Below are 27767 nucleotides of genomic sequence, written 5' to 3' on the forward strand. Positions count from 1 at the left end.
CCTTTTCCTCCCTTTCTCTCTCCCTTTCTCTCTCCCTTTCTTTTTCTCTCTTTCTCTCTCCCTCTCTCCCTTTCTCTCTCCCTCTTTCTCTCTCCCTCCCTTTCTTTCTCTCTCCCTCTTGCTCTCTCTCCCTTTCTCTCTCCCTCTTTCTCTCTCCCTATCTCTCCCTCCCTCTCTCTCTCTCCCTTTCTCTCTCTTTTTCCCTCTTTCTCTCTCCCTCTGTATTTCTCTCTCCCTCTCTTCCTCTTTCTTTCTCCCTCTTTGTCTTTCTCTCCCTCCCTCTCTCCCTTTCAATCTCCCTCTCTATTTCTCTCTCCCTTTCTCCCTCTTTCTCTCTCTTTCTCCCTCCCTCTCTTCCTCCTTCCCTTCCTCCCTCCCTCTCTCTCCTATTGGGATCGATTTGGAGGCGCAGAGGGGAAGGGAGAGGCCGAGGGCTGCCCATGTGACTTTGAAGTGGCCACCTTTGGAAGCACCAAGTCCGCTCCAGCCAGGCTCGAGCCGGGCAGAGTGGGCAATGGGAGAGGAGTGGGTCGATCATCTTACCGGCAGTTGGGACTCTGGTGCGCCTTCCTGGCTAGCAGGGCCTACAGTATCAGGAGCCCCGCGAGGGGGCAAGCCGGCATGAAGAGCCAAACCCTTTCTGCAAGGGAGGGACACATTGAGGGAGCCAGCCAATCACGGGACGTAGATTCTGACGGACGGCTGGCCTGAGCCAATGAGGCGCCAGAGGACTGGGAGCCATAGTTGAAGGCTGAAATGCCTTCAGCTGTAACTGCTCGCACGTGTTTGTGTGTGTGTGTGAGTGCGCTGGTCTGGATCAATGTTGCTTTCCAGGTAATAGGCGCTTCTTCAGGGCTCAGCAGATGCACCAGGATCAATGCCGCTTTCCAGGAGATTGGTGCTTCTTCGGGGCTCAGGAGAAGCACCAGGATCAGCTCCGGAAGAAGCGCCAATTAGGCAGAAAGGGGAGTTGATCCTGACACTTCCCCTGAGCTCTCCCAGCCTCGGAGTGCTAATTAGGCGGAAAGGGGCCAAGATCTCCTGGCCTCAGAGAAGCACCGATCAGGCAGAAAGGGGCACTGATCCTGGCGCTTCCCCTGAGCTCTCCTGGGCTCGGAGAAGCACCGATCAGACAGAAAGGGCGCTGATCCTGGCACTTCCCTTGAGCTCTTCCGGCCTCTGAGAAGCGCCGATCAGGCGGAAAGGGGCGCTGATCCTGGCACTTCCCCTGAGCTCTCCTGGCCTCGGAGAAACGCTGATCAGGCGGAAAGGGGCCGAGCTCTCCCGGCCTTGGAGAAGCACCGATCAGGCGGAAAGAGGGGCTGATCCTGGCACTTCCCCTGAGCTCTCCCGGTCTAGGAGAAGCACCAATCAGGCAGAAAGGAGCGCTGATCCTGGCGCTTCCCCTGAGCCTTGCCAGCGGGATGCACACCTCTCGGTATCATACGGTTTTCAACATTTCGCTCGAAGCAGGGATGGAAAAAGAGAGAAGAGCCCTGCTCGTCACGAACTGAGAGCAGACAGTTATTGGCGTCACGGCTCAAGGCGCGTGACGAGGGAAAGAATATGATTAACACCGCGTGCACACACACACACACACACAGCGCTTGTCTTCCACATTTTATTCACGTCAATCTTTTTTTTCTTCGTAATATTTGGAGTTGAAAATAGCAACTCTACACAAACGCACACACAAACATGCAGGCGGGCATGCCCCTTCTCCTCATTCAGTTCCTTTCCTTGGCTCGTCCACTGTGCGTTCCTGAGGCGGCGGCAGCTTTGGCAGTGTCTCGGTTCCTAAGACCATTGGAAATATGTGTTTTCCGATGGTCTTAGGCGACCCCTGTGAAAGGGTCGTTTGACCCCCAAAGGGATCGCTACCCACAGGTTGAGAACCGCTGCTTTAGAAGAAAAATAAGCTCCTTGAACTGAAGTTAGAAATGAATAATCAACTAATGTAAATCATGTAAAATTGATAGAATATTAATATCCACTGCACAAGGATTTCCATATTCCTTATTATTTGCAGTTTGGGGCTGCTGTTGCTAAATCAGCATAAATGAATTAAAAATTCCACCTGTATTAACTACATACAGTACTGCCTCAGGAACATATTTGATCTTCTAAGTTTAATTTAACCATAATCCTTTATTTATAGATTACCAGATTTCCCAATCCATAGTACTTCTAGTTAATGGGATAGACTATGCAATAATCTATGTATACCATTTATTGAACGGTAAATGACAATCCTTTCCCCTCATAAACATTGCTAGCCTAAACATTCATAATTTACCTACCTGAATTTCTGCAGTAATAGCAGCATTCAAAGCAGATTCTAGACCCCCATCAGCCATCAAACTTCCAACCAGTAGATCAATCATAAATCTACGACCTGGACTCACATTTGTTTCATTCCCTGAAACTAAAAGTTAACAAAACTTTTGTAATGTATGATGTATGAACAATGTCTTTTTCTGTGTTATCTTTACATATCTGTGAATGAAGCATACCTGTACTTGGTAAAAGTGCCGAAAGAGCTCTTGCTCGTTCCTCTGCAGTTGGGAGCAAAACAGACCATCCACTCTGCAACACTGCTTGGGCAGCTGACTGCACAGTATTAAGTACACCAGCATTACTTGCTAAAGTCACTACTGTCTGCTTCAGGCTGTTGAGCAAGACACTGCCTAATCCCAAGCCAAGGCATTCAGGATCAACTTGGTGACTAATTGCCGCATGAAGCTGAAAGACAAGCACAGATAACTTAGAAAAAATGAAGCAAATTCAAAAAATAATTCTAATGCTGTAAAATAAATATACATAGTTGTGAATGTTAAACATTTACTAAGGAATATGCTTCTAATGTATGTGAAAATTTAATTAATATATTAAAATATGTTATAAACACAATCCCAATTACATGGAAAAGGAGTATTGGCCTTGAAGTATGGTACTAGGATCAAACTAGGATCAAACAGAATAATAGAATTGGAAGAGTCTTTGAAGGATTAAGACCCAGGTAACTGATATGGTAATTACCTAACCATAGGCAAGCTACACTTTTAAGGTGCAGTCTACAATACTACTATGATAATAGCTGTCACTCTTTGAGGTCTATGCAAAGATAGTAACAAATAAAAAATAAAGGGTTTGGAAATTAGCAAGTCAATGTTAATTCTAACTAATTCAATAGTTAATTACCACAACTGAGATTCTAAGACTCCATTCTGAATGTGCTATTTAAAATACCTGCAACCTTAGAAGATTCAAAGTAGCCACAGCCATACATTCTTTCTCCTGTGGAGGTGGCCAGTCAGAACTGCCATCCATTCCTTCTGTAATTTGTCTCAATAGAAGATCCAACTGTTCAAATGTCATTGAGCAAACATCTACCACAAAGGGGACACGTAAACCAATTGACCATTCTGAACAAGACGACCAAGCAAAGCTCTGCAAGGAAAAGAAAAATCAAAACAAATTAGGATTAAACATTATTATCTCTGGGATGTAGAACTGCTGGAAGATGCTCCCTTAGTCATCCCTCTCTAAAAGCTATCAATTTTTAAATAAATTATAGGGGAAAATAAATGTGTATTGAGTAAACACAGTTTAGGGCAAAGTACACAATCTAAAATGTAGGAGCCTCACAATCAGCTCCCCAAAATCTAATTAATTAAGTGTATTTCTGCCTGTCACAACTGAAATATTATTTTATTTAAAATATCATGAAATATACTAAGACATCCATGGAAGAAAATAATAAAAATTGAAAACAAAAATAGAAAAATATAACAAATATATACACAACAAAAAACATTAAAAACAATTGTTGTGACAAACCAAGAGATGCAATCAATAAATAGGTAGCAATATTTCACAATTTAAGCTTTACTCCTCAATTCAGTTTACATGTTCTCATAAAACATTACCAAGTAATACTTTTAATATTATCAAAGTGGTAAATTGTCTATTACTGAAGAATAATCATATTGAGTAGTTCTGATTCTAACTGCAATAAAATATAGATGAGATGGAATCAAATGTAAAGTTTGCCTAAACCAGAAATCAAATTTAGTTTTTGCCTAAAGTAGTGATCTCCTAGTTTGAGTAATATAATTTCCAGCAGCCTATTCAAAGGCCACGTTTAGCCGCTGACCTAGCTAAAAGCAACTGAATCCTCTGAGGATAGCTGATCCAATTTTACTTTGAGTTAGGTGAGAAAAATCTAATCATTTTTCAGATCACGATTAAATTTTCACCCTGCAAGTTGCCCTAGGAATGAATCTATTTCCAGGACCCAAAAGCATAACAGAAGACACATAAGCCCTACTTTTTAAGTAATATGCAGAGCTTGGGAAAGAGGAGCGAAGGTGTTCTATTCCTGAATTTTCATCCAACACTGATTTAGAAATTACATTTCAAAACAAGCTTTTGTATCAAAGGAAACTGCTATCTCTGTATCCCTAAGTGTAATTCTGCTTCTGTTTTATCAATCATCTTCACCAAGAAAAGTTTGTCTGTGGGCGTGTTATTCGAAGAAGTGGATTCTAACATGGAAACATCATGCAAATAACTAATCCTAAAATCCCAAAATGCCACTTCAAATTACTCTACACTCACTCATATGCAAACTCAGAAATGACAGTACAGCTGCTATGCAGTCGTGATCAAAATGCAAATTTGAAGTGCAATGAAAGTTAAAAGTACTGAATAGCCATATTAGTAAAAACAGGTGGCACATGTGAAACATAAAATATATAAATCTTAAATATGCAAAGAAATCATTGTCAAAAGGGATGGATTAGATATGAAGCATAAAATAGAAACATGTTCTTAAACCAGTTCCCCAACCCTGTTTATAACCTCATGAGCACTGTAAAGGGAAAACTTACCTGGGCTGGTCCACAGGCAATTCCAACAATGTGCTTTGAGTCCAGTCCTGGAAGAGCAGTTGGCTCCGGTTTAGTAATCCTCAAAGTATCAAAATGCTGGCACTGATCATTGCTTCCCCAGCTATAGACTTCACTATCTTCTGTGAGGGCTAAACAGTGAGTAGAGCCAGCTACTACATCTATAACTTTTTTTCCTGAACGCAAAATGATGAAACAAAAATTATAACTATAATTACTCTCAATATAACCTGAAAGACAAATTAAAATAAAACACTTTAAATCTGATCTTGAAATCATTTTAACTATATTTCGGCATTATTCCATTAGGAACAATGGCTACTAGTTTCTCCTTTTTGAAGCTAATATCTATAAGGGGTCCTTGGTGCTCTCTGAGTTTGCTTGTTTTCTTGCAGACATTTCATTACCGAAACTAGATAACTTCATCAGTACTACTGAGACTAGCACTGATGAATCATCAGACTAGCACTGATGATGTTGCCTAATATGGATAATGAAACGTCTGCAAAAAAACAAGCAAGCTTAGAGAGCATTTCAATCCTGAGCTACAAATATTCTCCTTTGTTAATATCTATTGCTGTAGACTGAAAGCCAAGGCCATTCCTGAGAGGTCAACCAGATGACCATAAGAAATAGGGCGTAAGAAATAGTCCATCTTCCAAAAGGTCTATAAAAATAACCACTCATTGTGATATGATAATTGTAATGTCTAATTCTTTTTTAAAAACCAGCTAAATCTGTAACCAACAACTTAATTGTGGAAGTCATCTATTTACACTTTTACAGTGTAGATAATTATTACAATATAGTAAGCATCCTTTCCCCTGAAAGAACAATATTGTTACTCTTTGCTTCTGTTGTCTTTTACTAAAATCTGTCTCATTTCATAACTATATAATTTCTATAAACTTTATGTATACTAAAAAAGCAAATGTAGAATGTGAAAAAAGAGTGACTGTCTCAAAACTGAATTCTGACTGCAGGAAGCAAACTATCCCTTATCATTAAAAAAGGAATGGCTTTAAAATACATTGGATTTTTTCTTATATCATGAAGTGTGGTTTTTACCATTGTTTTATTTTATATTTAAATTAGTTTTCATTATTCAAAGGAACTGATATATGTAATTTGTGCCCAATTCTAACTTTTATGAAATCATTCATGGATAAATCGTGCACATTCATTTATCATTTTAAGGAGCTAAGGAGTCACAAAGTTTGATAACCCTTTTTAGAGCTGCCAAAAAATGCTATGTGCCCACATATGTTCAAGAGTACTTTTGTTTTTTGGAAACAACAGTTTGCGCAAGAATCCTAGCATGTTAATTACAATATTCCACATATTATCAAGTTAAAAAACAAAATAATTTTCAATTAGAGAAGATTTATCTTGGTAGAAGACATTGACTCTTGATCAATAAGAATTATTTCATACACTGAAAAATGTTGCTTGGATAACTGTCTGCCTAAAATAGGCATTAAGTTAACAATTTCTGAGAATTATCAATTTCTAGACTATCATATCAAGCAATTTCCTCTTCACTCACCTTGCAAGCCTTCCAGCAGTTTGGGATAACGAACATGTTCTTCCGTTCCATGCCCAAGCCTCTGATTGTCTCCTTTTCCCCACGAGTACACCTGTCCATCTTTTGTTAGAGCAAGTGAGAACTGACTCCCACAGCGTACTTTAACAACATCCAAGTCCTGAAGTTTTTCTATCAGTTTGGGAGTTTTGCAGCCATCGCTGCCACCTCTTCCTAATTTCCCATAATCTCCATCTCCCCAAGACCATACTTGACCTGGAAAAACAGATCTCACTAAGGGTAACGTAATAATAGAATAAACAATATTTGCATTTCCAGGCAATGGAAAATTACAATTAAAGCAACATGAAAGTAGATATAGACTTTCGGTTTTGTGCCTGTAGCACATGGCTACGCAAGAGCGGACCTCTGCTCTCCACAGCTAATTTCATCCTGCTAGGGCAGGGGTAGGCAACCCAAAACACTTAAAGAGCCACTTGGACCCGTTTCCCACCAAAAACAAAACACTGGGAGCCGCAAAACCATTTTGATATCTAAAATGAAGATAACACTGCATATATCCTTTTTTACCTTTATTATAGGTGTGTGTGTGTGTGTGTTTGTGTGTGTGTATGTATGTGTGTGTGTGTATATATATATGTATATGTATATGTATGTATGCATATATATATATATGTTTTCTGAGGTTTTCGCGGGTATTTGTATGTAGGTCTTTGGTTGTTCAAACAACTCGCCGTCTGGAGAGCCGAAACACAGACCACCCTCAAGACAGATACACACACCAACAAACTCCGAAGACTACAAGAATGCCAGAAACAAACCCCTCCTCCCTCACAGCCACACATGAAACAAACAGTGCAACATGGGAGAAAACCCGAACAACCAAAGACCGACCTACCTACCTACCTACCTACCTACCTACCTACCTACCTACCTACCTACATACATACATACATACATATATATATATATATATATATATACACACACACATACACACACACAGGTAAAAAAGGATATATGCAGTGTTATCTTCATTTTAGATGTCAAAAGGGTCTCTCTCTCTCTCTCTCTCTCCCTCTCTATCTGTCCTTGGTCTGCCACTCCTCTTCCCCTGCTCTCTTTCTTTCTCTCTCTCTCTTTCCTCTCTCTCTCTCTCTCTCCCCCTCTCTCTCTTTCTCCCCCCCCCTCTCCTATCTGCTGCTCACCTGACAAGCTTCAGACTGTTTTCCAACAAGATCAGGGGTAGGCAACCTCGTCTCTTTTATGACTCATGGACTTCAACTCCCAGAATTCCTGAGTCATCCTAGCTGGGCTAGCTAGCTCTCTCCTGCCCTTCCTGTTTCCTGAAGAGACGCAGCAAAGGGAAGAGCTCCGCCCAGTAAGCTTTTCAGCTCCTCGGAGAACACTGTGAGTGCACTCTCTTTTTTTTTATACACACACACACACACACACACACACACAAAACACACACAGAGAGAGAGAGAGAGAGAGAGAGAGAGAGAGAGAGAGAGAGAGAAGCAGGGAAGCGCAATTCCTCTCTCTGTCTCTGTCTCTCTCTGCAAAGGCAGAGGAGGCTGGGAGCCGCAGGGGAAGGCTCAAAGAGCCGCATGCTGCTCCGGAGCCGCAGGTTGCCGACCTGTGTGCTAGGGCAAGGGTAGGAAGGTAGCTATGCTGACTCAGGAATTCTGGGAGTTGAAGTCCATGAGTCATAAAAGAGCCGAGGTTGCCTACCCCTGTGCTAGGGAGACCCTAGATGGGTCCGAAGTCGCCCTAAAGAGTGACTGTGAAGGGGGGATGCCCCGTTGATCACGAAGTGACGGCAATCGCTTCATATGATCCAGGGAAAGCCCTCCAAACCCGACAGGAGAAAGGCTAGCGTGAGATCAGCATCTAGCCCAAGCTAGTTGCAGCAGAAGTCCCAGAGCACGAACCTGAACATCGTTGAACAGTGTGTTTGGAATTGGTGAGAGTACTGATCTTCTTTCTTCTATCTACTAACTACATCTTTGAAAAAATTCCCAAAGCAAGAAAACCTTCAGAAGTGAAGGGAGGAAACTATATCCCCATTCCCTTACAGATGGATGTGGCAAATTAATATTAAAGGAGGAAAGAGATATACTAAAATTTCATTTAAAATATTGAAGTCTGGACAATTTTAGGAACTAAAAAAACTGTCAAGATTATACCCTAAAGAATTTTTGATGGAATTATAAAAATATATAACAAAAATAACTTTTTGATTGGAAAAAAACTGAAAAAAGAAATAACTGCTGACATCTAGTGGAGAATCAGAGAATAGAACACTAACAATAAGGACTCAGAAATTGGCAGAATGCCTAGAAACAAAGAAAAAGTTGTTCCTTTGAATTGCAAATAGCCTTGAAGACAGCTGGGAACAAAGGAAGAGCCAGTTATAAGATTAAAAAGTGTCTGAAAGAAAAAAAACAAACACCTGGACTGTTGTTTAAATCTAAGACCTGTTTATGGAAAAGAAAAACCTTGGCTTTTTGGCTAATGTTTTAGAGGAGAATCTGCAGGAAGGATTTAAGTGGCTTAACACACTGAACTGTAATTTTGACTGACTGATAAATTAATTTTTGAATTAAAATATTGATGAAAGATTATTTGAAGGGAGGAGACAACATGGATGTCACATATGTATCAAAAAATGACAGGACGCCACATTCAATATTTTCTCCTGAAGGACTTAGCCTGGAAAATCAAGGGCCTCCAGAAGCAATACTTCAAGGCAAGATAAATACTTTCCAGGAGGAAATATATATAATGTTAGGAGAAATACAAATGACAATAAACTCAAACCATGAGGAAATTTGAAACAACTTTGATGATTTAAATAAGCATATTTCCAATCTAAATCTACAATTAAAAAGTACCCAGGAAATAACAACAAATGGACAAATAAATCAGACAGCAGACTACAAATTAGAAGAGTACGATCAAATTGATGAAATAACAAAGGAAAAGAATTACAATTTGACACAAACAGGAAAAAATCTACAAGGTTCTGATACAATAAGAGAAATGGAATGGACTATAGAATTATCATCAGAACCATCAAAGTTTGGGAGACAAAAAGTATTCATTTTACTTACTTCATCTTTTATATTCCCAACAATACTTGTAAAAATACAAGAACTGCTGGATAAGCGGATTACATCAACTTGGAAAGTTACTCAGCAAAAGAAGAAGACCAGAGACAGATACAAGAGATTTGACTCGCCCAACCAGATGGACTATTATGTGAATAAACATTTATTTGAATATGGCTAAAAGAACAGAGAATTTTGAACATAAGGGGGCCTTATAACAAGAAGGATAAGTGATTTAAGTAATATAGTATGTTCTATTATATACGAAATGTTAAAATAGCAGGTTGATATAACTTTTATTAATATAAGGGAAATATAAACTGATTAAAAAGCATGTTATATCTAGATACTATAAGATAGATAAAAAGTATAGTTTTTTTATAATGCATGACATAAAATATTGGGAAGATGTACCTAAATGGGAAAATTTGGACAGTTAGATGACTAATATGAAGAAATTATGACTGATAAGAATTGGATTGAATATAAGGGAATTTAAGCAAACAAAGATTATAAAAATAGGATGTATGCTGAACTAATGAGATGATGATTATGAGAATAATATAGGCTGAAAAAATGTTATATAGAGAGATTATTATTTGTATAAATATAAAAAATGACTATATCTAATCATTTATATATTCAAAATATTAAGAATTATTTTGGAGAAGGAGAATACAAATGGGAGAAAGGAAGTGGGGTGCCCGAGGGCTCGGTTCTGGGCCCAGTGTTCTTCAACATTTTCATCAACGATTTGGACAAGGGGATAGATGGGGAACTTATCAAATTTGCAGACGACACCAAGCTGGCAGGAATAGCCAACACTCCAGAAGACAGGCTTAAGATACAGAAGGATCTGGACAGACTTGAACACTGGGCACTATCTCACAAAATGAAATTCAATGGTGAAAAAAGCAAGGTTTCACATTTAGGCAAGAAAAACCAAATGTACAGGTATAGTATAGGGGGTAGGTACCTTGCTCAATAGTAGTAACTGTGAGAGGGACCTCGGAGTCCTAGTGGGCAATCACCTAAATATGACCCAGCAGTGTGCTGCAGCTGCCAAAAGGGCCAACATAGTGCTAGGCTGCATTAACAGAGGGATAGAATCAAGATCACGTGAAGTGTTAATACCACTCTACAATGCCTTGGTAAGGCCACACTTGGAATACTGCATCCAGTTTTGGTCACCGCGATGTAAAAAAGATGTTGAGACTCTAGAAATAGAGTACAGAGAAGAGCAACAAAGATGATTAGGGGACTGGAGGCTAAAGCATATAAGGAACAGCTGCTGGAATTAAGTATGTCTAGTTTAATGAAGAGAAGGACGAGGGGGGACATGATAGCAGTGTTCCAATATCTCAGGGGCTGCCACAAAGAAGAGAGAGTCAAGCTATTTTCCAAAGCGCCTGAAGACAGGACAAAAAGCAATGGGTGGAAACTAATCAAGGAGAGAAGAAACCTAGAACTAGGGACAAACTTCCTGACAGTTAGAACAATTAACCAGTGGAACAACCTGCCTCCAGAAGCGGTGAATGCTCCAACACTGGAAGTCTTTAAAAAGAGACTGGACAGCATTTGTCCGAATGGTACAGGGTTTCCTGCCTGAGCAGGGGGTTGGACTAGATGACCTCCAAGGTCCCTTCCAACTTTACTATTATTATTATTATTATTATTAAGATCAAAAAATATATATCATTAATATATTCAGGCATCTCTGACAAGAACGAGGCTCTCTCTTCATCCTGCTGTGACAGGCACAGATCGGGGGCAAACCAGACTCCACTGGGCATTCCCTCATGACCAAGGTAGAGGCCATAAAGGCCTTCTATTCATTCCTGCTTTCCCAGTTAGATTTGTGAGAGTGAGCACGTGCCTACAGTTTCAAACAAAATATTGTGAGTCCATGTCTCAAAAAAAGAAATACGCTCATGGCTATTTGCCAGAGTATCTGAAGATGGGTTTCATAGAATCTATTGTAAATAAACAACATCCAATATGTTTATTGTGTCATAAAACATTATCCAATGAGGCAATGAAGCCAAGTCGATTGCGAGAACATCTTTCTACAAAGCATCCAAATGATAAGGACAAGCCCATTGAATATTTTCAGGAAATATATAAAAAAAATTCAAACTCGTTCAACAATCGTTGTGTTATGGTTCCGGCTAATGAAACACTTCAAAGAACTTCCAGGCATTGATTTTCCTAAAAGTCTTTTATTGTTACAAAATGTCAGCACAGGCACAACGGAGACTTTCGTGGGGGTGATTGCTGTCCAGGTAGCTCTGGTTGCTGCTCGGGTTCATGTGGGGGAGGCTTCTTATAGCGAGAGAGCATAACATCTAGCTTCACGGCTGTCTGGTACCACTCCTGTAGTCAATCAGGTACTTCTCGATAGATGCAGGCCTGAGAGAGGTGATTGTCTAATCCCTAAGTTAAGTATTGGATCAGGGATTGTTCAGGCCACCCCTCTATTTGGTCTGCTATCTTGCGAAATTCCCGCACATACTCCTGGGCAGGCCTGCTGGCTTGTTTTATTTTGTGGATCTGTTCTCTTGCTTTAAGACCAATAGATGGGTCCTCAAATCTTTCCCTCAGCCCTAGGAGGAAGAGTTGGGGGTCTTCCAACTCGGGGGCTTGGTCATTATATAAATAATTCAACCATTCGGATGCTTCTCCCTCTAGGTTGGATGCAATGACATCGACCATGGCCCCCGGGTCCGGGTAGACATAGGCCCAGCGATTCAAGTGAGAACGCACTTGGTTGAGGGAAAAAAATCTGCTTCTCTGGGTCCCCATCAAAGGTTGCTTTGAAGGGTGGTGAGAACACAGGCTGCTGTGGCCCCCACTGGGGATGTTGCTGCTGGTCCCACCCTGGTTGCTGGTCTAGTCTCCGTGCTTCTGGTGCCCTCAGTTGCTGTTGGCCCCATCCTGCCGGCTGATCCAATGGCTGCTGGGCCGTCTGCAGTTGACGTGGTGCCCCCAGTTGCTGTTGGCCCCATCCTGGCTGCAGATTTATGCCCAGGGGTTGCACATTTGGGGGCTGTGGCCAATCTCCTTGCTGTGGCTGTTCTCCCACCAGATGCTGATCTCCTGGCTTCTGTATCACCCCAAGCCACTGCAAGGCCTCTATTAGCTGTGGTATGCTCAGCTGCTGCTGATCATCTACCTGTGAGGGGGCCAATCTTCCCATTGCTGCAGAGGCCTCAGTCTGGGACTCCCTCTGTCTTCAGGACTGCAGTTCTTGGCTGGGGGAACCAGGGTCTGATCTATGAGGGAGGGGTTGTAGGCTTCTCTTTGCAGAAATCAATTTCTGCTTTTCATATCTGGGGTTTGAAATCTTTCCGGTGACTCACCCAAAGCTTCGTTATCTTTCGATTCTGCTTTTGAAGTCTTCACTCCCAGCTGGGAGATCTGCCAGAGTTCTTTCTCCCCCGGTTGGCTGGTTGCCGTTTCAGTCCCTGGGGAAGCTGCTGCCACTGAGGGGCTGGCCTCAAGCCATTTCTCCCCTTTCATAATGAGATCTTCCCCGAATCTTTATCAGTCTACCCTTTAGTTTAGGAATAGTGATTGGAGTTCAGGACCCCTTAATTGGTTTGAAAAATTTGTAGATTCTGGCTTTGACAAAATATGAAATATTTGCAGCGTTGACACGTTGCATCATTTAAGAAACAACATGCAGTGAACAAAGATGGATTAATTGCCGCTTATCGCATTTCACAATTAATTGCAAAAAGTGGTAAAAGCTATAATATTGGAGAAACTGTAATAATACCCTCTATAAAAGAATTTATTTCAACAGTAATGCATCAGGATATACCTGAAAATTTAAAAACGTTGCCCCTAAACGATAGCACAGTAAAGCGACGAATTGATGAAATGGCAGTTAATATTGAAAAAAAACTAATAAGTATTCTCCAAAACTCTTCATTTTCCATGCAATTGGACGAGTCTACCACTGCAGATAATAATGCTTTATTGATGGCATATGTACATTATTTTGATGAAAACAATACATTACGAGAAGAAATGCTATTCGCAATAAATCTCATTACAGATACTAGAGGATTATCTATATTTAATACTGTGAAATCATACTTTACAAAAAATAATATTCATTTGAATAATATTGTTGCATGCGCTACTGATGGAGCACCATCAATGGTAGATTGCTATTGTGGATTTGTTGCTTATTTGAAGGAAGAAGTGCCAAAAGTTTTATGTATTCACTGTGTGGTGCACAGACAACATCTTGTAGGAAAACATCTAAGTACAACTCTCCATTCATCATTAACTATAATAATTCGAGCCATAAACAAGATCAAATCCAAACCAAAAAATGATAGAATGTTTCGACAGCTTTGCCAGGACAATAATGAAGATTTTATTACGTTACTTTTGCACACAGAAGTTCGGTGGCTGTTAAAAGGTACATCTTTGGCTCGTTTTGTAGCATTATATGATAGTGTCATACAATTTTTTGAAAGTAATAATGAGACCAATCTATGTCAACAGTTAAAAACAGTAAAGAATGATGCCTTTTATTTGCCAGATATTTTCAAGAGATTTCATGATGTCAATTTGCAGCTTCAAGGAGCTAATAAAACTCTTATAGGTTGCCAAAGTATTGTGTCATTATTTATTGACAAACTTAAACTATTTCGTTATAATCTATTGAAGAGAGAATTTCATCAGTTTCCTGAATTATCATCTATAAAAGATGATGTAACTCCTGAGGATATTGACAGATTCAGTAGCCACCTCAACGAACTTAAATTGGACACGGAAAAACGATCTGAAGATATTTTGAAATTGAAGGTGTATGACTGGATGAAAAATCCTTTTACCACAAATATTGAAGAGGCTGATACAACTTGCCAAGAAGAACTGTTAGAAATTAGATATGATGAAGAAAGTAAACATACATTTGATAGTGGTGGATATAAAAACCTATGGCAAAGTAAAAAAATGCCTGTCTTATATCCAAATATGTGGAAAATGATATTCAGTTTATTGATACCTTTCCCTACCTCATATCTTGTGGAATCAGGTTTTAGTGCTGTTAATCATATTATGACCAAAGAAAGAAACCGCCTGAATATTTCTGAAAGAGGAGACCTTCGTTTGTTCCTTACAAAAATTGAGCCAGATATCCAGTATTTAGTTTCGCAGCATCAGCCTCTGGAATCTCATTAATAATTTAATTAATTAAATGTAATTTCATCAGACTTCCTGCTTCTATGTATGCAAAGTATAAATAAAAAGATAGATTTAACTACAGTAAGTTGTTTTATAAAACCTAAGGTTTTTATAAAGATTTATTCTGCCAAACTTAGCGAAAGTCTGACATAAAGTATTTGGTAAGTAATTATTATTATATGCTTTAACTTGCTATAACTCTGCTTTATAAATTTTATAAAGTAAAGTTACTTCCCTACTTTATAAATCACCATTACTGTGGAACCGGTGGGCGGTTAGAAAATTTTACTACTAACAGAGATACAAAAGTGGGCGGTAGGTATAAATAGGTTGACTACCCCTGTTCTAGTTTGTTTATGTACAAACTGAACATGCTTCTACAATGCTTCCTGATTTTACTTTATATCGTTTTATGTCCCACTACCAAAAAACGTGGTAGAAATGAAACATTTTTTCTATACAGCATTCAAATATTTACCTAATCTCCCCCTTCCATTTTGAAAGCTACATCAGTCCATTGCTATATTTCTAAGAAAAAAAAGTACATTTCTATTGAAATCATTTGCTAATTTTTAAGAATTAAATCAGGATATTATTCTTAGGGAGTTGCTATTATATTAATACTTGTTATTCTTTTTTTTTTTGCTATTAAATTCTTATAGTACCCAAAGCAGCTTTGACCAAAAGAAATCTATAAGTATTTTAATAAGAATAAAACTGTTTTGCAGCAAATAAACACAGCATTCAATCCAACACATAAAACTAGTCAAAAGTAGGAAAGACAAAAAGATAGTTTCCCAGTCTCATGATCTCAATAATGTTGCACACTGTGCTACTCACCATTTTCTGTTACAGCAAGAGTCTGGGCATCACTACTCCCACAGGCTACATCAATCACTTTTAATCCTTTCAGGCCAGTAACCAAAACTGGGATTGTCTGGTCTTCACTGGAGCCTTCCAAATAAAAAAAAGTGAGACTTAATCTTGTAACTCAAGATTCGGGTCACCAGGGCCTCTCTGATTGTAATGGCTTGAATCAGTGTAGGGATTTCTCTTTTAAGCAATGAAACAGAGAAGACAGTGTTGCAAGCTTTAAAATAGTTCTAATTCATTAAAAAAATCCACTTCACAATAAACAGATTTATTTTGCTTCATAGTGACACTCACATCTATCCTTGTCTCCAAACACATTAAGTGCAGCCCCCGCATCAACAATCTTGCTCACTCGATAAAGAGGCGCTGGCCTATGTGCAGATCCCAGAGGCCATCACAAAATTTGTATCTGACAGCAAAACTATTCATTTTCAGTGCTGTGATGGGGGAGAGGGAAATAAATTGCTAATGTCTAAGCATGTACCTATTCCACTTGTTAAATCCACCCATCAAAAAAATGAAAAAATGCCTTCACCTGTCACAGTGCTATTTATCACACTATCTGCAGCTGCACCAGACAGAATGACAGAAGAGGCAAAAAAGGGGAACTGTTCACTCCTTTGAAGTTGTAAGGTCTAGCCACAGCTATTCCCTCAAGAAAGTCAAACTCTTGAAGCAGGCAGCATTTCAAAAGGATATTTTATTGAGAGATAGTGATTACAGAGAAAACAGGCAGGATCTAAAGTTCCCGCACAAAAACACTAGGTTAAAACCCATTGTTCAAACACCTCCCAATTGCCCAGTCCATAGAGAGCCGATCCAGAGGTGCGAAGGTGTTGTATGAACTCCAAGCTGAGAAGGTGATAAGAAGTTGTTCTCGAGCGCCGTGACCTTGATTCTCCGGGGATGAGCCAAAGCAGGTGGCCCCAAGCACATCCCTTCCCCCCTCCCATTTCCCAGAAAGATACATCAAAGCAAAAGAGGAACAAAGTAAAATGGATCCATCACAGAAAAACCCCAAGCCCCTCTGAATGGCAGTGTCCCAATAGGGATCTATGGGAACCTGACATGCTGCCCCCCCAAAAGGAGAAATCTACCTGGAGCAAATAGAAAATAATACAGAGGAGAGAAAAGAGTAAACTGATTAGGTTTATCCAGGTAAAGAGCATGGAATCGCTTGAGCAAAATAGGGACTCTAACATGTTTCTTGTGAACCCACTCATTTTGAGTTGCAGGGAGGTCCTCCCATGCTTTTGGGTATTGTGTTGCTCCATGGTGTTTTCGGGAGTCAAGGATTTCCTTAATTTCAAATTGTTGTTCACCTTCAACCATGATGAGCTGCAACATGGGGGGGGGGCCTGGCTGTAAAGTCAAGGCTATTTCAAGCTTTAGAAGGCTGCAACGGAACTTAAGGTTTTGGGCAAGCCTAACTCTACTGTGACAGGGTTTATAATGTGTCTGATGGGGAAAGGCCACACAAATTTTGGCCTTTCTCAGAAGGTTATAGGGACTGTTGGAATCGGGTAGACAGGTATACTCGATCCCCAGTGCAGAATGGTTTAAGGCTCTACTATTTTCTTGTCTGCCTGTCCTTGTAGCCTGCTCTGGCCTTGTCCAAAGTTTTGCAAACAACTGGCCAGGTATTCTTCAACTGATTAATCCACTCCTTTAATGAGGAGATGGTGGGTTCATTAGTTGGCCACTCAGGCATTGGGGTAAAGTCTTGCCCTGTGGTGACTGGGAAAGGGGTAAAACCAGTGCTGTGTGTACAGCATTGTTATAAGCCACTTCAGCAAGGAAAGAGGTCAGTCCAGTTGTCTTGTTGGTAGTTAATAAATTATTTTAGGTATTGTTCTAGAACTGAGTCCATTCGTTCTGTTCCACCATTCATTTGAAGATGGTGACTAGAACTCAGGCCCTGATCTGTCCCCAAAATGTCCGAAAATGCTCTCCAGAACTTTGACATGAATTGGATTCCTCTATCAGAAATTATGTGACATGGGTCCCCAAGTAAGCAGTATATGTGATGGAGGAACAGCTTTGGCAGGGCTTTGGTGGTGGGGATCTTCTGGCATGGGATAAAGTGGATCTGTTTTGAAAATAAGTCAGTTACCTCCCAAATGACCATGTTTCTCTTGCTTTCTGGTAGTTCTACAATAAAATCCATAGAAACCTCTCTCCAGGGTGCTGAAGGCTCTACCGCCAGTTGCAGGAGGCCAGGCGTCTTCCCTTACCTCCATTTGGCTGCCGCGCAGGTGGGGCAGCTGGACACATCGTTTTCAATGTCCTTTTTAAGGGATGGCTACCAAAATTGTCTCTTTAGGTGGTGTAGGGTTTTCACGAACCCAAAATGTCCCACCAGCTTCGAATCATGGCATGATTGCATAGTTCTCAATTTCTGACTGGACAGGATGTATAATTTTCCTCCTACTCAAGCTAGCCCTTCCTTCATTGAGCAAATATTTTTGAGGTTGAGGAACCATTCGTCTTCCTTTAGGGCTTGTTTGAAAGCCAGAGTAGTGGAGTTATCTGGGGGGCGACCCCTCTTTTGCTTGCACTCTTGTGGTTACTCGAGCCGCTAATTGTCACACTGGGAGCAAAGGTTTGACCACTTTTGCTTTTGCACTATTATATTGCGGTAGCCTTAACAGGGTGTTGGCTAAGAAGTTCTTCCCTCCCGATAAATAATGGAGGGTGAAATTAAAACATTGAAAGTGCTGTGCCCACCGTGCCTGCTTTGGGGACAATTTCCTTGGAGTTTTCAGAGCTTCTAAGCTTTTGTGGTCAGTCCAGACCTGAAAAGAGATTTTATTCCCTTCCAGGAAATGTCGCCAGGTGAGGAGGGCCCACCTAACTGCATAGGCCTCTTTTTCCTACACTGTCCAAAGTTGCCTTTTAGGTTTCTGTCAGTTTTTTCAATTTATAAGCACAAGGCTGTAGTTGGCCCATCTCATTTTCCTGGAACAGCATGGCTCCCACTGGCATCGGCCTGAATAACAAAGGGCTTTTTAGGGTCTGGATGTCTTTACACTGGTTCAGCGGAAAAAAGTCTTTTTAACTTTTTGAATGCGGCTTGACATTCCATGGTCCATTTTAGTGGCTTTTAGGTTTCGGTTTGTTCACCCCTTTGTTTTCAGCAAATTAATAATAGGGAGGGCAATTTGTGCAAAGGATGGAATGAATTGCCGGTAAAAATTTGCGAAGTCCAGGAAACTTTGCAGTTGCTTTCTGGTACGAGGAGGTGCCCATTTTAACACAGTCTGCACTTTCTCCAGGTCCATCTCCACCCCCTTGTGAGAGATCTGGTAACCCAAGTAGTCAATTTTTTTCTTGTGGAATTCACACTTTGAAAGCTTAGCATACAGTTTGGCAGCACAGAATTTTAGAACTGCTCTGACCAATTTTACATTTTCAGCTTTCGTTTCAGTGTAGATTAATACAGTATGTCATCAAGATTTTATTTATTTATTTATTTTTAAAATTTATAAGCCGCCCCATTCCCGAAGGACTCTGGGCGGCTAACAATAAAAAACACATAAAACATAACAGAACAACAGTACAAAGACAATCATCCAGGGGTCAGGTTTTATAAACCCCAGGCCTGCCAGAAAAGCCAGGTCTTAAGTAGCTTACGGAAGACCAACAGGGTGGGAGAGGTCCTAATCTCTGGGGGAAGCTGGTTCCAAAGCGTGGGCGCCATCACAGAGAAGGCCCTCCTCCAAAACCATGATTTGGACAAGGGGATAGATGGGGAACTCATCAAATTTGCAGATCACATCAAGCTGGCAGGAATAGCCAACACTCCAGAAGACAAGCTTAAGATACAGAAGGGTCTGGACAGACTTGAACACTGGGCACTATCTAACAAAATGAAATTCAATGGTGAAAAAAGCAAGGTTCTACATTTAGGCAAGAAAAAACAAATGTACAGGTATAGTATAGGGGGTACCTTTCTCAATAGTAGTAACTGTGAGAGGGACCTCGGAGTCCTAATGGACAATCACTTAAATATGACCCAGCAGTGTGCTGCAGTTGCCAAAAAGGCCAACACAGTGCTAGGCTGCATTAACAGAGGGATAGAATCAAGATCACGTGAAGTGTTAATACCACTTTACAATGCCTTGGTAAGGCCACACTTGGAATACTGCATCCAGTTTTGGTCACCACGATGTAAAAAAGATGTTGAGACTCTAGAAAGAGTACAGAGAAGAGCAACAAAGATGATTAGGGGATTGGAGGCTAAAGCATATAAGGAATGGCTGTTGGAATTGAATATGTCTAGTTTAATGAAGAGAAGGACGAGGGGGGACATGATAGCAGTGTTCCAATATCTCAGGGGCTGCCACAAAGAAGAGAGAGTCAAGCTATTTTCCAAAGCGCCTGAAGGCAGGACAAGAAGCAACGGATGGAAACTAATCAAGGACAGAAGCAACCTAGAACTAAGGAGAAACTTCCTGACAGTTAGAACAATTAACCAGTGGAACAATCTGCCTCCAGAAGCGGTGAATGCTTCAACACTGGAAGTCTTTAAAAAGAGACAGGACAGCATTTGTCCGAATGGTAAAGGGTTTCCTGCCTGAGCAGGGGGTTGGACTAGATGACCTCCAAGGTGCCTTCCAACTTTATTATTATGGATCATCGCACAGTCAGCCAGATGTTCAGGCTGGATTTGGCATTTTGTCTACCTATCGAGTCCTTACCCAGGACTTGGGATAGGCAGATGTGGATGTTTGATGGTATTTTGTTATCTTCTCCAGTTCTTTCTCATCTATTCTGCTGTCTCCAGGCACTGCCACGTCTACTATCCAGACTTTTTTGTCTTTCTTATCGACAATTGTTAAGTCTGGGGTGTTATGTTGCAGGTGCTTGTCTGTTTGAATTCTGAAGTCCCAGAGCAGTTTAATTTTATCATTTTCTATGACTTTCTCTATTTTATGATCCCACCAGTTTTTGCTTACAGGCAAATGATATTTTTTGCAGATCTTCCAATGCACCATTGTTGCTACTTTGTCATGCCGCTGCTTGTAATCAGTCTGTGCAATCTTCTTGCAACAGCTTACCAAGTGGTCCACTGTTTCTTCAGCTTCTTTGCATAGGCGGCACTTACTGTCTGTTGCTGTCTTCTCAATTTTGACTTTGTATGCATTTGTCCTTAAGGCTTGGTCTTGTGCAGCCAGAATTAGTCCCTCGGTCTCTTTCTTCAATTTTCCTGCTCTTAGCCATTGCCAGGTTTTATTATTATCTGCTTTCCCAGCTATTTTTTTAATGTATTGGCCATGTAGTGCTTTGTCTTCCCATGCCTCTATTCTGTTCTTCATTTGGTCTTTCTTGTAGGCCAGTTTGGTCTCTCCAGTAGTTAGTAAGCCTTCCTGATATACTAATTTCAGTGCATCTTCATCATTGTTCTTCAGATATTCTTCCAAAGCCATTTTTTCTTCTTCAACCATTTGATGTACTTGTAGCATTCCACACCCACCTATTTGCCTTGGTAGATAAAGTCTGTCAATGTCACTGCGTGGATGAAGGGCATGATTCATTGTCATTATTTTTCTGGTCTGCCTATCCATTGCTTTTAGTTCTGCTTGAATCCAGTCCACTATTCCAGCTGTGTACCTAATGACTGGGATTGCCCAGGTGTTGATTGCCTTTATGGTATTTCCTCCATTGAGTTTGGACTTTAAGATCTTCACTCTCTTGATGTATTCACCTCTAATCTTTTTCTTGACTTCAGTGTGCTTGATGTTGTCAGCTTGAAGGATACCCAAGTATTTGTAGTAATCTTCCTCATCCAGACTCTTAATGTTATTTTCGTAAGGCATCTTGATTCCTTCAGTTTTCACTACTTTTCCTTGTTTGATAATAAGTGTGGCACATTTGTCCAAGCCAAACTCCATAACAATATCTTGGGTATATATACGGACAGTGTTGAGCAGCGATTCCATTGCAGATGATGTTTTTCCATACAGCTTCAGATCATCCATGTAAAGGAGATAGGATAGTCTGGTAGATGTTTTTAATGTTTGATAGCCATGTCCTGAGTTATTCAGTATTGTTGACAGAGGAAACAGTGCAATAACAAATAGTAATGGTGACAATGAATCTCCTTGAAATATTCCTCTCGATATTAACCTCTCCCAGTCTCTCACCATTGATCTGCAACTGTGTCTTCCATTGTGCCATCGATCTTTGCACAAATTTTCTGATGTTTCTACTGACTCCTGTTATTTCTAGGCACTTTATTATCCAATCATGTGGCAGAGAGTCAAATGCCTTTTTGTAGTCAATCCATGCCACATTCAGGTTGGTCTTCCTTCTCTTGCAGTTTTCCAAGATCATTTTGTCTATTAGGAGTTGATCTTTTGTTCCTCTGCTATTAGGGCGGTTTCCTTTCTGCTCAGGTGGAAAGAGATTGTTTTCAACTAGATGCTGTTGTACTACATCAGCTACCACACCAGTTAGTAATTTGAAAGTTGTTGGTAAGCAGGTAATTGGCCTGTAATTGCCCCTTTTGCTGGATTTTTCATTATTAGGTAGGTTTCCCAGTTGTTAGCCACTTTTCAACTTCTCCTCTTGTAGTATATTGTTGAACTGCTTGGCAATGAGTGGGTGTATAACTATTATTATTATTATTATTATTATTATTATTATTACTACTACTACTACTACTACTATTCATTAAACATGAATCTCAGTCAACTGAACATTTAAATTGGCTGGCGCTGATGGTTGACACGGGTTGCTACCAGCATCCTAGGTGTCAATTAGGTATCTCCTTAAAATATAAGATGTTCCAAGTAGCTCAGTTGTTTGTATTATTATTATTATTATTATTATTATTATTATTATTATTATTATTATTATTATTATTATCAGCTGCATAAACACCGCAGGGGCCCCTTGTAACCCTTTGTTCCCAACAAATGCTCCTTCCCATAGCATCTCCTTAAATCTCAGTCTCCAGGTGTGCCTTGTGGAGAGGGGCAGGGCGCTCTCCTCCTGAGTAGTTGAGCCTGCCTGCGTTGTCGCTTCCTTCTCTCCACTATCCATGCTCTAGGACAGGGGTAGGCAACCTTGGCTCTTTTATGACTCGTGGACTTCAACTCCCAGAATTCCTGAGCCAGCCATGCTGAGGGGAAAGGGAGAGGTTTCCAAGCTGAGCCACGCTGGCTCAGGAATTCTGGGAGTTGAAGTCCATGAGTCATAAAAGAGCCAAGGTTGCCTACCCCTGCTCTAGGATCAGGAGGGGGTGGCCCTTGCTCATCACCTGAGCTCTGTCTTTCATGTTCATCCTGTCCCAATCCTGAAAGGCCATGGCCTACCTCGGCCTGCTCTTCCCCATACTCCTCTGAAGTCACAGACACCTCTCCCTCGCTCTCCATAAGCTCCAGCTCCAGCTCATTTTCCTCAGCAGATTCAGCCTCCAACGGAGGCATGACACCTTTTCTTAATTCTAACTCGGTAATACACCTCCCATAAGTCCAGTTTAGAGAATATTCTGTTTTTTGAAAGGTGGGCCAGCATATCTTTCATGAGTGGAAGGGGGTACACATTGTCCACACACACGTTAAGACCCCTATAATCAATGCAGAGATGAAGAGTCCCATCTTTCTTCTCCCTGAACAGAACCGGAGCGGCTACCCTGGGTCTGGCCAGCTGAATGAAGCCTCAGGCCACGTTTTTGTCTATAAACTTGCACAGTTCAGCTAATTCCCTTGGAGTCATGGAATACAGTTTTGGTTTTGGCAACTTGGCCCTGGGAACAATCTCAATAGCACAGTATATGGATCAGTGGGGAGGACGTTTGTCTGAACCTCTCTTACTAAACACATCAACCAAATCGTGGTATTCTCGGGGTATGTCCTGCAGTAACTTCTCTTCGAGGCAGCCGCCACTTCTCTGAGGGGTTCCTTCCTTGCCTTGTGGCTGTTGTTGCATGAGGCTTGCTCCCTCTTTGGGGACTTCAAGATCACTTCCTCCAGTCTACCTGCGGGTTCCATTTTTTGAGCTCAGCCAGTCCTAAGACAAGGGGCCATTCCATTCCAGGTGCCACTATAAAGGTTAGAGTCTCGGAGTGACTTCCCATGGCTAGGCCCAGGGGCGAAGGTGGCTGAGATACCCCCTGCAACTGACCCATCTAGCTGACAGAAAACCAATCGGGTTCTTTAGTCTCCTCAGGTGGACACCGTTTTTCTACTAAGGTTGGGTTTATCAAGCATCTGGTATACTCCAAGTCTAGCAATGCTTTTAGGGCCACCTTTCTTTCCATGCCTGGGTTTAACAGTTCTATGGGCATGGTCACTGGCACGATCATCCCACTTATTACCGGATTATCATTGTAGTTGTTGCTGGAGGCTCCCAGGTCTTCTTCCAATGGGGTTAGAGTTCCCTCTCGGTTTGGAGGAGGGATGGAACTCTACGACCTTAGTGCTCTTTAGGGCCGTATCCTTGGTGCACGGTGCACTGCGAGGGCTTCGTTGGCTTTCCCCCTGGCAGTCAGTCTCCTTTCTTTGCTAGGGTCCTCATCCAGCAATCCACCGCCTGGTGACTCTCTTTACCACATTTGAAGCAGGTGGTCAAGCGTGACAGAGTTGTCTGGGGTTTGGCGGCCTCCCTCTTCTTTTCAGGTGGAGACCATTTCCACACACTTTGCCTGATCAATACTGGTTCCACGCCTGGTCGATCTCTGCTTCTTTGGCCAGGATGCACCAATCGTGGAGGCAAGCAGGGACCCTTCTGGCGATGCAGGCATGGTACAGGTCACCATTCAGCCTGTCCTTAAAGCAGCTCACCAGGATGTCTTCCAGACAGTTGAGGCAGCAGGCTAGGTCTCAGAACTCCTCGGTATTCTCAGCCACTGCCTCATGGTTTTGATACGATCTCTAGCTTCTGGTCAGCAGGGCATCTTCAAACTTCCATCTCAGTATCGCCATGAAGCGGTTAAAGTTTCGAAGGTCTGAGGCATTGGCGTTGTGGAGGGTCACCATCCATTAGACAGTAGCCCCCTCCAAGGCCAGGTTGACACCCTGACCCTAGCCTCTTTGGTGGGGATGTCTCGCCAGTATTCTTGCATGGTATTGTGATTCCAGTGGATCTGGCAGCTCCAAAGGCAAAGAAGAAGGCATTAGGAAGCCACGCCTTGGCTGAATTATAAAAGGGAAGGTGTGGGAGGTGCTGCTTGCCAAAGGCAACGGTTCGTGTTGCTGTGTTTGTTTGCCTTGGACATTGACTCAGGTCTCTGAGAATAAAAGGGGTTGGTTTTTTTCTTGCAGTTCCTGTTTCTTGGAAGAAGGGTTTCTCCTTGTGAGCATAACAAGGACTCATGTAGGCTGGGAGAGAACAGTAGGTGAGGACGTGGGCAAGAAAGAACCCCAATTGCTGGGGGTCTCCATCAAACTTGATGCCAAGAGGGCATGCCTTCCACTCCTGCTGATGGGGTCCCCCTCCACTGACTCTCTGGACACTCACACCACCAGGGTTCCTTCGAGGAGGACTGGCTGGTGTGGTTGTCACCGTCTCTGTGGATTCAGCAGTGCTGACAACTGTCTCCGGGGTCAGGGATTCCCCCCTTCCACATACAGCTTCCTCATGACTTCTGTCATCTCTTTTCATGCAAGCTATGGCTCTCGTTTTCAGGCTCTGGAAAGCTTCCATCATGAAGCACATTACTCGCTTCATGAGGCGGTCAGCATGATCCGGTTCTTCCTTCAGTTCACCGTCATCATACAGCATTTCCATCTCATGCCTCCAGCCATGATGTCAGCTGTCAGACAATCTCAGCTTCGAAGGATCCTCCAGGGCAGCAGCTTCCTTTGTCCATCCGGCGGAGTTTGTGTCGGGGTAAGTTTAGGTGGAGGTCTCTCTCCAACACTCAACTTCTTCATGCTCGCTGCCTTGGTTAGACATCATGTGCATAGTCGCCACGGTAGAGCTGGTGCTGTTGACCACTTTGCATATCCTGCCTAATGTAAGGTCTCACCTCAGCTATTTCCTCAAGAAAGATAAACTCTTGAAGCAGGCAGCATTTCAAAAGGATATTTTATTGAGAGAAAGTGATTCAGAGAAAACAGGCAGGATCTAAAGTTCCCGTGGAAAAACTTTAAGTCCGTGGTGGTGAACCTATGGCACACGTGCCATAGACGGCATGCAGAGCCATCCCTGTGGGCACACACACCATTGCCACAGAGGGATGCAGGGCCAGGCTCCTCCTCTCCCTGTCTCCACACATGCGGAGTCCGGGAACAGCTGCGAGAGCTGGGCTGGGTAAGGGAACCTATAAAAGGAGCAGTTTTGGCAGGAGAGTGAGTGAACGGCCTTTGGAAGTGACCAGTGGTGGGTTTCAAATCATTTAACAACCGGTTCTCTGCCTCACCTTCTCTCTGTCTTGGTTGGGCTGGGCTGATCGGGGGTTCAGCTGGGGTGGGTGCAGGAGGGTGGGGGTCATCAGGTCCTGGTTGGGGGGAGGTGAGGGGGTATGGCTAGGGGAGGCGGGGAGCCAGAATGTCTCCGCAGACGAAAGCCGCCCCTCTCCACCCGCCAAGCCTCTCATCCACACTGCAGTCACATAGGATTGCATAGAAGGGGCACCGGGTGGGGCGGCGGCCAACAGGCGGGAATCATCTCCTTTCCGCAGCCCCATCAGCGTGGGCAGAGATGGCCCCGGGACGGCCAGAAACAAGTCCACACCTGGTTCGGGCCCTGTCTACAAGATAGCTCTGAGGGGGGCGGCAGTGGTTGATCCTCCTGCTGCTCCGAGCCCCTTGACTGCCAACCACACAGGGAAGCAGGAGGCAGCAACAGTGATCCCTGCATCGCCAAGCCCGACCGGCAGCAGATCTGGAAGCGAAGCTGTGCCGCCCATTCTCGCGCTGGCTAGGCAGTGGCAGGGGAAGGTAACCTGTGCGCATGTCCACCCCTCCCCGCTGCCACCCCACATCGTCCTGCACGCATGTCCTGGAGGCGCATGCAGTGGTTGGCTGGTCAGGGGCTCGGAGCAGCAGGAGGAGCAGCAGCGACTACCCCCGTCAGAGCCACCATATAGACAGGCCCCGCACCAGGTGAGGGCTCCTTTCCAGCCGTCCCAGGGCTGTCTCCGCCCATGCCGATGGGGCTGCCATGATGCAGGACAGCCAGCAGGCTGTGGCTGCTGACGAACACCTTCGGCTCCCATGCGCTCACTGGCTTGTGTGGGAGGGGGCGATGGTGTCAGGCATCAGCTGCTCTGGCCCCTGCCTCGCCTTGCCTTGCCCCACAGCAATTGGCATACCCACCCTGCCTCGCCTCTCTTCACCCCACAGGACGAGCCTCTGGCCCACCACTCCACCTACCAGAGACCCCCTGCATCTCTCCCAATCCTGCCTGGCCCCCACAGGCGTCCCTCCCCATGAGCATCATAAAGATGGCCACATCCATTGCAGCCACACACACCCAGTCAGCTGTGACCACCTCAGCCATGCCCACCCGGCACCCAGCAATAAATAAATGGGTTTTGGGTTGTAATTTGGGCACTCAATCTCTAAAAGGTTCGCCATTACTGTGCTAGGTTCAAACCCCTCCCAACTGCCCAGTCCATAGATAGCCAATCCAGAGGGGTGAAGGTGTTGTGAGAACTCCGAGTTGAGAAGGTGATAAGAAGTTGTTCTCAGGCACCACGATCTTGGTTCTCCAGGGATAAGACAAAGCAGATGGCCTCAGGCACATCCCTCCCCCCTCCCATTTCCTAGGAAGGTACATTAAAGCAAAAGAGGAACAAAGTAAAATGGATACATCACAGAAAAATCCTGAGAGCCCCTGTCCCACCAGAATGGCAGTGTCCCGATAAGTATCTATGGGGACCTGACAGAAGTAGTCCAGACAAGAAGCACAAACCATAGTACTAATACTACCTTTATTGTGAAATTACCTCAGCAAAATATTGCAAGTGTGAAAGTATTTTTCCCCTCCTTTACTTTTACTTTCCAGAAAACCCACAGAGTTCCTTCTGAGGCACTTATCATGCCCCTTCTGCTTTTGAGATATCTTTTGAATGATGGTTGTCTAAGTCTATGGCTTTTCCTCCTGTCACCCAAGAACATTCCCACATACCATTATGGTAACCCAATAAACCAAAAAGGCTGCCACCTCCTGCTT

At 42.7% G+C, this 27767-nt stretch overlaps 1 protein-coding gene across 5 annotated transcripts in view; it reads right to left on the bottom strand.

Annotated features, from left to right (window-relative positions):
* The window catches only part of HERC2 (HECT and RLD domain containing E3 ubiquitin protein ligase 2), a 181044-nt gene that overhangs the window by 104924 nt on the left and 48353 nt on the right, over positions 1-27767 (bottom strand). For all 5 annotated transcript variants that reach the window (XM_039319654.1, XM_039319653.1, XM_039319651.1 and 2 more), the window contains exons 14-19: positions 15609-15722; positions 6457-6708; positions 4893-5086; positions 3250-3450; positions 2514-2742; positions 2301-2425 (exon numbers count right to left, since the gene is read on the bottom strand). In XM_039319654.1, coding sequence (XP_039175588.1) covers positions 2301-2425; positions 2514-2742; positions 3250-3450; positions 4893-5086; positions 6457-6708; positions 15609-15722 — 1115 coding nt within the window. The remainder of the gene's footprint in view (positions 1-2300; positions 2426-2513; positions 2743-3249; positions 3451-4892; positions 5087-6456; positions 6709-15608; positions 15723-27767) is intronic.

The sequence above is a fragment of the Crotalus tigris genome, unplaced genomic scaffold (assembly GCF_016545835.1).
Source record: "Crotalus tigris isolate CLP2741 ecotype Arizona unplaced genomic scaffold, ASM1654583v1 scf7180000023606.2106662, whole genome shotgun sequence".
Lineage (NCBI taxonomy): Eukaryota > Metazoa > Chordata > Lepidosauria > Squamata > Viperidae > Crotalus > Crotalus tigris.